The sequence below is a fragment of the Phoca vitulina genome, unplaced genomic scaffold, assembly GCF_004348235.1.
Source record: "Phoca vitulina isolate PV1807 unplaced genomic scaffold, GSC_HSeal_1.0 scaffold9, whole genome shotgun sequence".
Taxonomy (NCBI): Eukaryota; Metazoa; Chordata; class Mammalia; order Carnivora; family Phocidae; genus Phoca; species Phoca vitulina.
The window spans coordinates 12181742-12195978 of record NW_022589712.1 but is presented as its reverse complement, the minus strand read 5'-3'; the positions used below and the strand labels follow the sequence as shown (position 1 = coordinate 12195978).

At 36.1% G+C, this 14237-nt stretch overlaps 1 protein-coding gene across 1 annotated transcript in view; it reads right to left on the bottom strand.

Annotated features, from left to right (window-relative positions):
* Nucleotides 1-14237, bottom strand: part of TFB1M (transcription factor B1, mitochondrial) — a 67081-nt gene that overhangs the window by 21511 nt on the left and 31333 nt on the right. The window contains exon 5 of the mRNA XM_032407609.1: nt 9122-9241. Coding sequence (XP_032263500.1) covers nt 9122-9241 — 120 coding nt within the window. The remainder of the gene's footprint in view (nt 1-9121; nt 9242-14237) is intronic.

Below are 14237 nucleotides of genomic sequence, written 5' to 3'. Positions count from 1 at the left end.
CCCCCCCCCCCCCCCCCCCCCCCCCCCCCCCCCCCCCCCCCCGGTGATACCTGCCCGACATGGGCAGGTGAGGTGGTCATTAGCACACTACATACATACGGGCAGGAGCAGCCTGGGGTATGTAGACAGAGGTTCAATTCTGGAGTCAGTGTTTTCTCATTACATTCCTTTTATTACCATATTTTTAGCTACATGGCTTTAGCATAAATTAATTTTATTGACTTTGGAGGATTTGTATCCTAGCCTACAATCTTACAGAACCTGTTGCATATCTCTTCATTACCTCCAATAAGTTTTTTATTCACTTCATTGCACTTTATATATACATAAAAGTATCGCCAGCAAAAATGCAATTTTGTTCCTTCCTTGGACTTATAGTATTTATTTTATTCTTGAGTAGTTATTAAAACATAACTAGTATTAAGATAAATTGTAACAGTAAATATCCTGTTTCTATTCAAAACTTGATTTTTAAGAAAGACTGGTAATTTTCTACTTATAAAATCGGTTTTAGTTTATACATTTATTTTTATTTTAGACTCGCCCACTTTCAAAAAGAATTTGAGGCTACTTACAATACAATTGCTGGCATAGTAAATACAAAGAAAACAATAAAGGTGAAAGACTAAAGTTATAAAGAAGAGAGAAAAAGTGCTATTAAATAATCCTTGTTGAAGGCTACTAAAGGAATTAAACATGAAACTTAGTCTAGAACTTCTAAGCAACCAAAGCACAGAAGGCCACACAAGAAATCTGACAGCTCTGTCTCTGGGTAGGAGCCCACCGAGGCCGCTCTAGTGCTTTCCCCAAGCTCCCCCTGGGCTGTGCAGCCATCCCCCAGCTGCTGTGAGTGCACGGTGCTAATGGCTCACAGATCTAGAATTGCCTCCCTTGGTAGGTTAGGGCACCACCGCTCCTAGGAGGTGGCCAGAGCCAAAGACTGGCCACACAGGTGTACAACAGGCTGCTCCCTTGACTGACGCTGGGGGACAATTTGTGCCCCAGAGCTCTCGTTCTCCCCGCCACCCTTTGACCTGGTGGAATCAGGCTGAAGCTAGTCTCCAGGCAGAACAATATCCCTGCTTAGCTTTCCCCCCCTTGCTTTATCCTGCTTCCCACACCACTCTTCTGAGAGCACTCAATACACCACTTTCACAAAAATTCTTAACTCAATCTCTGATTCCACAAAACCAGACCTAACACAGAAGAATATTAGTTAAGCAGAAGAATGTTAAGTCTTCTGACCTTATGTCCCAAGGATTCGCAAATACAGCATAACATACAATAGAAATAACCTCAATATCAGATTTTGAAAAACACAAAGGCATGAAAATGGCTTTCTTATGTGAATCCACCCATTTTACTAAGATCAAGATTATTGCACATAGAAGTCAAGGCCTCGATAGCTGTCAGTCAGCAAGGATAGCTGAAAGCTTCTGAAATGTGATCCTCAAAGGTCAGGCATGGATGCCTCAAGTCCTGACCTTTTCTTTATAACGTGATGGGTGTATCACCAATAATTCATCTAAAATTGTATTGACAGTATGCTTTAAATCTGTACCAGGTTTAGGGATAACTTGCTCCATATGCAGTACTCCTAATACCCAAAATTAGATATAAACTATATGAAGCTCTTAAAAATTAAAATCCATACAACTATATCAGAATATACCAACTTAGTCCATAAATATTTGCTTATAATCATAACAGCTACCTTCCACTAACTGCCTCCAAATGCTAGATACTCATATTACTTCACATTGATTATCTCTTTCTCAAAGCAATCCTTCTAGGGTGATATGATTGCCCCAATTCGAGATATATTAAAGTTCAACCTATTAACCTGACCAAGTTCTCATAACTAGGAACATTCGAATTCCAGTAAGTCTAGCTTCCTTTAAAATATTTCCAGTTGTTCCACTAGAGTACGCTGCTCCTATCAGGCTAATCAAAAGAGCCTGTTGCAATTCTCCCTTTATAGTGACTTACCTACTAGGTCCAAGTACAGTATAGTGGTTAGACCTAAAGCCTATCCATTCTGTTGGAAATATGTTAAAGATTTATTTTGAGAGAGAAAGGGAGCACGCAGTAGGGAGTGGCAGAGGGAGAGTAAGAGAGAGTCCCAAGCAGACTCTGCAGAGCATGGAGCCTGACTCAGGGCTCAATCTCACAATCCTGAGATCATGACCCTGAGATCACGTGCTGAGCCAAAACCAAGAGGCGGATGCTTAACCGACTGCGCCACCCAGGCACCCCTGTTGGAAGTATGTTATGAGCCCCATGACCACAATTTTAAAAGAAAAAAATGACATAGAATTTTGAGGTTCTACCTAATAGCTTAGTAGTTCTCAAACTTGAGTAATGTGAACATCAGCTTAAAAATTTACTGTAGAACCCCAGAAATATGTGGATTAAAAGGGGTCTAGAGATGTCAGCTTGAAACAAGTTTTATTTGCTCATGGGAGCATTTTTAGTCATGAATTTGCACTGCAAAAGAAATATTTTGGTCTTGTCACTGGAAAAATAATTTAACTCAAAAGTGAAATGGAAATACAAAATTTTAAAACTCTAACTTAAACTCTATATACTACAAACTCTAGGAGATTAGGGCACACTTGAGTAAGCCAATTAACCTAATTTTATGACTCTAAGAGGCTGCATTTTGGGGTTCAAATTTTGGGGTTCAAATTTTGGGGAGAGTACTAGAGAAGTTAATGAGAGTAACGAGTTTGGCAAGAATTTAGGTCAACTAGCCAGGACAGGATTGTTACCATTCCATGAAGTAAAAGTTCTGCCATTAAAGCTTGATTACAAGTTAGTCTAAAGACCAATAAGCAGAGGAGATTACAGATTCTCACAGGAAAGATCCTAAGTGGTTATAAATAAGTTCTTCTTGAAATACCACAGAAGAAGTGCTCATATCTAATTCTCAGGATGGGTTGAGTGTAAGTACTGAATTTTACTAAGTTTCTTTGAACATCTATAGAGAATTAACCTCCCTCTCTCAATTCCCCAATGAACCTGCCTGTACCTCTATTTTAGCACTTAGCATATTTTACTTGTATTGTGGTTATTTGTATTTATGACTTTCTCGTCTTGTGTTTAGAAAGCTTTAGCCAAAGGGAAAGTTTTGTACTGTTATTTTATCTTCTCTATAAAATTCTTCCCCTTTCTTACTTAACAAAATTTTTAAAAATTTGCTCAATACAACTATCAGTCAAATATTTTCTGGAAACTCAGAGTATTCCTGATCTGCTCTAATATGGTAAAACTATTTCAGAGCAGCAAGGAATTCTTTTAGAACCAAAATTTAATCATTTGATTTACTGTTTTGCTTTATCATAATACATTCTCTCTCCTCCTTGGTAACTGCTTTCCTAGATTACAAATAAATTCCCTGCATGTAATATTTACAACATGATGAAAAGCATGTAAAGAAAATTGCTTGAATATGTATAATTTGCCAAAAAGCAAGCATCCCTCAGTAAAGTGAACCAAAAATACAGCTAGTTTTTTTTTCCAAATAGTGTTTTCATGAGGCCTTAATCCTAGAGGATAGAACATTTAATCAACTAACTACATGTGTATCTTACCCCAAAATCAAAGATAAGGTTGGTAACAACCTCTACACACCACCAAATGCCCTCAACTAGGTAACGAAAACAAAGAGAAACTTTCCACTAAAAATATTCTAAAATCCACCTTAAGAATAAAGACTCTGGATTATGGTTAATAACCCCAACTATGAAAGCCTAAAAGTAAAGATCTTGGTTTCTGATATATTTGGGTTTGACACTATTCAAAATATTATATACACACATATGTGCATTACAAGAAGAAAGAAAGCTGATATGGTCAATTGGTTTTCTTCATTACAATGGCCACCTGTTCTAGGACAGAAAATACCTGAAAGCACAAATATGTTAAGTCTGATGATGGCCTATAAGACACCTCTAGTCATCGAATTCAATCTAGGATCTAACAGGGTCTCTTATTTTGGAAGAAGTCATTTATAATGTCTGAAACCTTGAGATACTGGATGGAGGTGGTACTGAGAAGGAGTGCTCTGAGCCTGACTCAGAAAAAGCTGAAAACTGTTATATAAGTGGAAGATGGACTGAATTCCTATAGTCACCCAAAAGCTCAGCTAATTGTGGCAGACAACATGGCAGAGGAAGTAGAAGGTGGTAGCAGAGAATATGGAGACTTCCCAGGCCATGCTTTAAGATGTACAAGTAGGTCTAACACTATTGTTAGGGACCCCATTCTAAATATATAATCTGTATCTATCTAAATCTGAAAACCACATTATACAATTTTTTTATGCTATCTCCTTTCCTTAATAAATCTCAAATGACATAGGGGAAACTTACAAGACTTTATTCTGGAGAGTTTCAGCAAACAAGGAGACATCTGTTCCTTACCAGCTATAAACTCCCTGAAGGCAGACTCCATGTTGGACTGGGTCCTCCCAGTCCCGCTCTGCCTAAGCCCATGCCTTTACATGCAGTAGCTGCTCAATACACATTTGACAAAATAATAGATGAATTCTTATATGTCCTATAGTGACTCATGCAGTAGTAGTTTTGCTAAAATAGACACCACTATACTGATTTTTATTTTTGGCAGAGAAACTTTGTAATTAACACTCTTCTGTAATTAGCATATAATAGTAACAGCCTAGTTTAATATCCAACTATTTTACACAGATGATTAATCACAAGTAACACTGCCAAAATAGGGTCTTTCAAAAAAGTGGAAAAAGGAGGACTGGAAGAAGATGGTGGAGTAGGAGGATCCTGAGCTCACCTCATCCCATGGACACACCAAGGTAACAGCTACATCTGTGCTAAAAATGACCTGAAGACCGGGAGAACAGACCTTCCAGTGAATCACAGAGAGGATGCAATACTGGAAAGGGGAGGAGGATCAGAGATACAGTTGGGAACCAAACCCCCAGTGAGACTAATCACAACAAGAGGGACAACACAAGCACAGAGAAGCGAGAGGATAGGACCCAACACCAGGCACCCCAGGCACTGGGAAGACAAGTATCCATTAAAACTGGCTTTGAAAACCAGTGAGGCTTAACTTAGGGTACTTAAAAAATCAGGGGGATTAACTCCAGGAGAGCAAGAGGGCATAGGAAACTGAGTCCCCACCTTTAAAAAGCCAGCATAATAAATAACTCCATTCAAGACACAGCACAAAACCAGCAGTTTGAAAAGTGACTATGGTATACATGAAGGAGATTTACTTACTAATCTCAAAATGTGCACTAGTGGGGCAAGGATCTTTAAAAAAATCTCTCTGAGAACAAAAGTGCTGGCAGACAACATTTCCTCTCTTTCTCAGCCTAGATAGCTGGACATTTGTGGGAACTATACAAACACTCTCCACTGTCTAGCTAGCACTGCATGCCCCTTCCCCATGTTCACCTGGTGGACCAGCCCCATCTAACCTGCCCACGTTGGGCACACCTATTAACCTGACCAAGTTCTCATAACTAGGAACATTCGAATTCCAGTAAGAGTGAAATCATATTGAGCATCTTTTTCGACCACAATGGTATAAAACTAGAAATCAATTACAGCAAAATATGTAGAAAGAACACAAATATATGGAGGCTAAACAACATGCTACTAAACAATGAATGAGTCAACCAAGAAATCAAAAAGAAAAAATACATGAAACAAATGAAAATGAAAACACATCAGTTCAAAATCTTCGGGATGCAGCAAAAGCAGTACTAAGAGTGGTTTATAGCAACACAGACCTACTTCAAGAAACGAGAAAAATCTCAAAAAAACCCAAACTAACCATACACCTAAAACAGAAAAAGCAGAACAAATAAAGCCCAAAGCTAGCAGAAGGAAGGAAATAATAAAGATTAGAGCAGAAATAAATAAAATAGAGGCTAAAAAAAAAAAAAAATAGAAGAGATCAACAAAAACAAGAGCTGATTCTTTGAAAAGATAAAATTGATAAACCTTTAGCCAGATTCATCAAAAAAAAAAAAAAAAAAAGGACTCAAAATCAGAAATGGAGGAGAAAAAATAATACCACAGAAATACAAAGGACTACAAGAGAATATTACGAAAAATTATATGCCAACAAATTGGACAACTTAGAAGAAATGGACGAATTCCTAGAGAACATATAATCTTCCAAAACTGAATCAGAAAGAAATAGAAAATTTGGACAGACTGATTATTAATAACACAATTGAATCAGTAATCAAAAAACTCAACAATGAACAGAGGTCCAGGACCAGATGGCTCTACAAGTAAACTCTACCAAACATTTCAAGAGTTAATAGGTAAGTCTTCTTAAACCATTCCAAGAAATAGAAGAGTAATGAAAACTTCCAAATTCATTCTACAAGGCCAACATTACCCTGATACCAAAACCAGTCAAAGACACTACAAAAAAAGAAAACTATAGGCTAATATCTCTGATGAACAAAGATGCAAAAATCCTCACAAAGTATTAGCAAACCAAATTCAACAATACATTTAAAAAACATTCACCTCAATCAGGTAGGACTGATCCAGAAATGGCAAGGGTAGTTCAATATTTGCAAGTCAGTCAGTACGATATATCACATTAATAAGACAAAGGATAAAACCATACAATCATCTCAATAAATGCAGAAAAAGCATTTGACAAAATACATCCATTCATGAGAACTCTCAACAAAGTGGGTTTAGAGAGAACACACCTCAACATAATAAAGGCCATTTATGAAAAACTTATAGCTAACATCATTGTTAATGGTGAAAAACAGAGCTTTTCCTCTAATTTCCAGAACAACACAAGGATGTCCACTCTCATCACTTTTATTCAACATAGTACTGGAAGTCCTAGATGCAGCAATCAGACAAGAAAAAGAAATAAAAGGCATCCAAATTGGCATGGAAGAAGTAAAACTGTCACTATTTGCAAATGACATGATATTATATACAGAAAAACCTAAAGGCTCCACCAAAAAGTATTAGAACTGATAAATGAATTCAGTAAAGTAGCAGGATACAAAATTAATATATAGAAATCTATTGCATTTCTATACAAAAACACAGTAGCAGAAAGAAATTAAGAAACCAATACCATTTACAATTGCACCAAAGAGAATAACATACCTAAGAATAGACTTAACAAGGAGGTGACCACCTGTAGTCTGAAAACTATGAAACACTGATGAAAGAAACTGAAGAGAACACAAACAAATACAAAGAGCATGCTCACAAATTGGAAGAACCAACACTGTTAAAAGGTCCATACTACTCAAAGCAATCTATAGATTCAATGCAATCCCTACCAAACTACCAGCATTATTTCATAGAACTAGAATAAATAATACTAAAATTTGTATGGAACCACAAAAGACCCCAATAGCCAAAGCAATCTTGAGAAAGAAGAACAAAGCTGGAAGTATCACAATCCCAGATTTCACGGTATACTACAAAGCTACAACAATCAAAACAGTATCGTACTGGCACAAAAACAGACACGTAGGTCAAGAGAACAGAACAGAGAATCCAGAAATAAACCCACCATTATACACTCAATTAATCTTTGACAAAGGAGGCAAGAACATACAATGGGGAAAAGACAGTCTCTTCCATAAATGGTGTTGGAAAAACCAGACAGCTACATGCAAAAGAATTAAACTCAAAACTTCACTACACCGTACACAAAAATAAACTTAAAATGGATTAAAGACCTAAATGTGAGACCAAAACCATTTTCCCTAGAAGGTAACATAGGCAAGTAATTTCTTTGACATTGCCATAGCAACATTTTTCTGGGTATGTCTCCAGAGGCAAAGGGAAACAAAAGCAAAAATAAACTATTAGGACTACACCAAAATAAAAGCTCTTGCACAGCAAAGGAAACCATCAATAAAACAAAAAGGCAACCTACTGAAATGACTAGAATCAAAAGGACATGAAATAACAAATGTTGGTGAGGATGTGGAGAATAAGGAACCCCTGTGCACTATTGGTAGAAATGTAAATTGACCAACCACTGTGGAAAACAGTTTGGACGTTTCTCAAAAAATTAAAAATAGAAATACGGTATGATCCAGTAATCCCACTACTGGGTATTTACCCAAAAAAACACAAAAACACTAATTTGGAAAGACATATGCACCCCTATTTATAGCAGCATTATTTACAACAGTCAAGATATGGAAGCAATCCAAGTGTCCATTTATAGATGAGTAGATAAAGAAGATGTGGTATGTATGTATAACACACACACACACACACACACACACACACAATATTACTCAGCCATAAAAAAGAATGAGATCTTGCCTTCTGTGATAACATGGATGGACCTAGAGTGTATATGCTAAGTGAAATATGTCAAACACAGGAAGGCAAACACCATGATTTCAATTATATATGGAATCTAAAAAACAAAACAAATAAACCTAAAACCAGACTTAACTAGAGAACAAACTGGTGGTTGCCAGAGGGAAAGTGGGTGGGAAGATGGGTAAAAAAATAAGATTAAGAGGTACAAACTTCTAGTTATAAAATAAGTCATGAAGATGAAAACTACAGCATAGGGAATATACTCAATAATACTGTAAAAATATTGTATGATGACATATGGTGACTACACTTATTGTGCGAGCAGTGAGTAATGAATAAAATTGCTGAATCAATATGTTGCACACCTGAAACTAATAAAACACTGGATGTTAAATTGTACTTCAATTAAAAAAAAGGTGGAAAAAAATTCACAATAAAAAATGTTTGATGTAACTTGATTTAGAGGTCTATTCAGAAATCACAAAACAAATACTGATTTCTTTTTTTGAGGATTAGGTGACCATATAATTTATCTTCTATACTGGAAAACTTTGAAGAGTACAAGGTGATGATGATAATACCACCACCACCAGGGCAACATGAATAAACCTAGACATTTGGTCACTATAAAGAGGAGAAAACTTAGGACAAGAACTATTCACACATTGTGATTTTTCTTACTCTGGAGAGAGAAAGAAAAAGTACATTTTGCATATAAATGAAAATCAAATTCTAGAGACAATTTCCTACGGCACATCCTCAGATGAACAAAGATTTACAAACAAACAGAAACTTACCTCTGGTTTAGGGACAAAAGCCTGACCCGGAATTGTCAAGATGTGCTGAACGTTGCAGAGGTACTGGGCCATAACAGAAAGGCGACTTCGCTGTTTGCTTCCTGTATTGGCTGTCAGTCTCTATGAAAGGACAAAAAGAAATTTTAGCAAATAATTAATCCAGTCTGATCAGATGGAATGCAGTCAATATTCTATTACCTATGGACACTAGGTGGAGTTCTGCGATAAATTTTAAAAGCACAGGCTATCTGACACATGATACACAGGCAGCACGGGGAACATTTTCCTCCAATACCAACTGAAGTACACCTAAGAAGTGTGAATTATATCCCATATAATGCACTTAGAAACCAAATAAGAAAACTTCCCTACCATTGGATGTTGGGGATTTTCAAACCCCTGTTATATTCTGTAGAAGAAGGTCCTATATGAAACAAGTAATCAATATATATTTGATGAGTGAAGAAATTAGCAAGCACAATTAAGAACTAAAGATGCTTATTTCATTTTATGAATTACCAAAAATCTATGAAGGAACATTTTCAATGGTGCACTTTCTTTAAGTGTAATAAAACCTTGAATATTCAGAACTCTTGGAGAACTGTTTTGGAGAACTGATTTTTGCAAAAACCAGGAATTCATTCTTTTAAGAACCCAAACACTTTAATTTTAAAATTAGGTATATCTAAATTAACTCATAAATGCAATGCAATTTCAACCAAAATCTCAAAAGAATTTTTTTAAAGACCTTTAAATTAAATTCCATAAAATTTTATACGGAAAAGCCAAGGGTCAGGAACAGACAGGAAGCTCCTTAAGAACATCAATAACATGAGGAGGGTTGGGGCAGACTCACTATAGCAGATATCAAAATTAAGGCAGTATGGTATTGCCACAGGCACAAACACACCAACGGAACAAAGGTCTTAGAAACAGACCCAAGCACATGTGGATATTTGCTATGTGACCGATGTGATGTAACAACCACCAACAGGAAAAGGATGGACCACTCAATAAGAGATATTGGTATAAGTAGGTATATTGAAAGCAGGAAGAACTCCCTATCTCGTACCATAACCAAAAATAAATTCCAAGCGAATTAACAGTAAGTAAAAAACAAAACTTTAAATTTTTTTATAAGTATTTGTAAGTCAATCAGAGAAAGACATGTATCATATGATCTCACTGATATGAGGAATTCTTAATCTCAGGAAACAAACTGAGGGTTGCTGGAGTGATGGGGGGTGGAAGGGATGGGGTGGCTGGGTGATAGACACTGGGGGAGGGTATGCGCTGTGGTGAGTGCTGTGAATTGTGTAAGACTGTTGAATCACAGACCTGTACCTCTGAAACAAATAATACATGTTAAAAAAAAAAAGAAAAGAAAAGAAGATAGTAGGAAGGGAAAAGTGAAGGGGGGGGAATCGGAGGGGGAAATGAACGATGAGAGACTATGGACTCTGAGAAACAAACTGAGGGTTTTAGAGGGGAGGGAGGTGGGGGGATGCGTTAGCCCGGTGATGGGTATTAAGGAGGGCACGTATTGAACGGAGCACTGGGTGTTATATGCAAACAATGAATCATGGAACACTACATCAAAAACTAATGATGTAATGTATGGTGATTAACATAATAAAAGAAATAAGTATTTATGACCCCACAGTAGGGAAAAATTTCTTAAAGATGCAAAAGTGGAAGCCATAAAAGACTGATATTTTGCTCTATTAAAATTTAAAACTTCTGTATAATAAAAACAGTACAAACGTAAGTCACAGACTGAGAGAAGATATTTGAAACTCCTGACAAAGGATTAGTGTTCAGAACATCGAAGAAACTCCTACACATTAATTGCCAAAAAATAAACAATAGAAAATATGGTAAGAAATATGATAAGAGCACCCAAATGAACCATAACCATAAACTATGCTCAACCACATTACAAATGAGGGACATACGAATTTAAACTCTAATGAGATACAATTTCATATCCGTGAAATGAACAAAATTTAAACAACAAAAAAGAACCTGGCAGAACCTAGAATTGGTGAATATATGGAGCCAGAGGAACTCCCATTTACTGCTAGTGAGAAGGGCAACTGGTACAAGCACTTTAGACTACAATTTGGCAATATATACAGGAAAGCTGAAGTTGAGTGCACCCTCCTAACCCTTTAAGTCTACCTTTAGGAATATATTCTAGGGAACAGTTTATATACTTACATGAGGAAATACTGTGTAAGAATGTTAACTGTAACATTGTACATGCATAGCTTCAAAAAAGGTAGAAAAACATAAAGGCCATTGACAGGAATAAGTAAATGGTGTTACCAACATAGAGCCCCAAATAGAAAATAATGAAGGGGCAGAAAATATGTAGAGTATGATTCCATTTATATAAAAACTCCAAAACATTATTTCTTATGGCTTCCTCTGTGTGTGTGTATATATATCTATCAATGCCTGGGAATGATGAATATCAATTTTAAGAGAGTATACTCATAGGAGAGAAAGAAAGGGGATAGAAGAGGGTACCAAGCCTATCTACAATATTTTATTTCTTAAAAAAAGACATGAAAAATATGACAATATGTCAAAATTGAATTAAAAAAATGAGGTGCACTGATTTTTAAAAAATGTATCCTGCTTCTCATGTTCTTAGAGTTCACTGGGTATTCCAAACCTCTTGTAAATGATACAGGGTCAACATTACAAACCACATAATTTGGCTTATAAGAGCTTCGCCTTAAGTAAGATTAAAAAAATAGGTTTTAAACTGAGATGCTCAGAAAATTTCCTATGGGCAAAGTTGTAGCTTTTGTAGCATCTATTTTGTTACACAGAAGCCATCCCTCTACCTCATCCCTCTTTTCAAATTACCTGCCTCTTGTCTATATTTAGACATCTGAAGTTATTGGGAGGCTGAGTTCAGGACAAGTGATGAGTTGCTTTAGTATAAATGATAAAGTAAAGTCTTCCTTACTAAACTGTAAAACCAAGAGACGTATATATTCTCAAACAAATATCAAAACAAACACGGGAAGCACATATTTAAAGAATAAACTTATGGATCAAATGGTAAAAAATATTTCTAGCTCCTCATAAATTTCTTTTGGAGCTTAACTGTACCACTGGCATGAAAGTAAAAAACTCAAAGTGCACTGTACAACTGGCATACTTCAAAGCAGTTGTGTAAAACTAAAATCCAGCATGAACATAACCACAAGATTAAAATATAAAACAAAAAACAAAGTCTACACTTGAAAATTATTTCATGCTGAATTCTCTCCCAACATTTTATTTTACATGTCAAAGGTGTTTTCACTGATGAATTCAACGAAATTTTAAAAATCACTTTAACCCAAAAGTAAACAAGGGAGGCATGCAGGGTAAACACTCTGGGCATAAAGACATGTTTAAGTATATTTCACTTAGAGCGCTAGGCATTCACTCCTGCCAGGGAAGCCTGACCCATCCAAACTTTGCAGCAAATACACCTAGGCTGTGGAGGTGAAAATGTGTAAATCGGATATCTGAATTTAGAAGAAAGCAGCACACACATACCTGTCCTGAATTCATTATGGAATAATTCAAGCCACAGAGCAGAAAGCTCTGCAAAAGCCTTCATTTAAAACTAGCACAAGAGTTAAATGGTCAATCAACCATTCAAACATAAGGTAATATTTCTGTGATAGATAGGTTATATGTAAAGCTAAGAAAATTCAAACTCCATTATAAGATAGAGGATTTTAACAAACAACAAAAGGCCAGGAAACCAAACCAGTTAATTTTTCAGTAAAAGGAAACCTCTAACCCTTGAAATTTTAAAAGCATTCTGACTGAGTAAAAGAAAAACAAGGGGTCAAAGACTCCACAAGGACAGTGTTTCTTCCTTATTCATCTAAAATGATTTTAAGTACAAGTAGAAAAATTAGGCTTATTCTTGAGAAGCTACACAGCCAAATATCAGGGACAATGAAAACTATATAATTACTGGTGAGGTGACTCCCTCCCTCCCTGTTACTGATGTGACCATTAAATACCCAGGGTCCCCTGAAGATGGGAGGACATAAACAGGTTAATCCTGGACCCAGAAAGAAAGACCACAGGTCCAGTCACATGGAGAACATGAACATCAGGACTTCAGCAGAAAACATACGACCTGTTTTCAAGTTCAGCTTTCCCTGTAACTAGCTCCATGACCTTCTGGAAGACATTAAACTACTCTGAGCCTCAGTTTCATCATCTATAAAATGAGGTTAAATGAGATTTGTTAAGGTCTCATTTACTGCTACATAATCTGATTCTATTTTATGAGCTGTAACTTTATACTGTCTATAATGTTCTTTAATGTGTGTGAGCTGAATTTTTCTATTTAGACCCTGAAGACCTAGAGAGAAGGGAAGAAGACTGTGTTCATTTACTTCTGTTCTATAACTCACAAAGCCAAGCAAAGTGAATGTTTAAAAGTGCTATCTGTGGAATATAAAATTACAGATATGACAGTGTCAAGAGCAAACAAAAGTTATATAAGAAAATGCTGCTATATAGTCTCCTGTTGAAACTTTCACTTGCAAAATGTGAAAACTGGTCAGAAGACCAGTGTTAACTTATAAAGTACTCCATAAATCATAGACTCAATATAAACTCTTCTCAATATTCATACTAGAATTTAACTAAAATCAACATTTTTTTTTGTTAAAGAAAAATAATTGCATATGGTGGAGTTAAAGCAACACTATTATTAATAACAACTGGTATTGAGTCACTGAAAATATTACTCCACCTCTTAAGCCTCTGTTCCTTTGCATTTCCCCCCAAAAGAATTAGAGTACATAGTGTTTTGCATCTCTATTGTGTTACTCAAGAACAGAAATACCATAATAATCATGTTATCTGAGAAATATAAAAGGCCAAGGACAAATCAAAAGGCTGAGGAAACAAAGAAAACTATTAATATGGGCTCAACTCAAACATACAGAAGAGAGTTAACAAATTCATGAGCAGGAAATGACACTGATCCTGGGAAAGTGGTAATGATGTAGTGTTCCTAACAAACACAAAAGGATCCTACATTTTTGTGATGGAAAATTCTAAGACTACTTAAGAAAAAGATTTT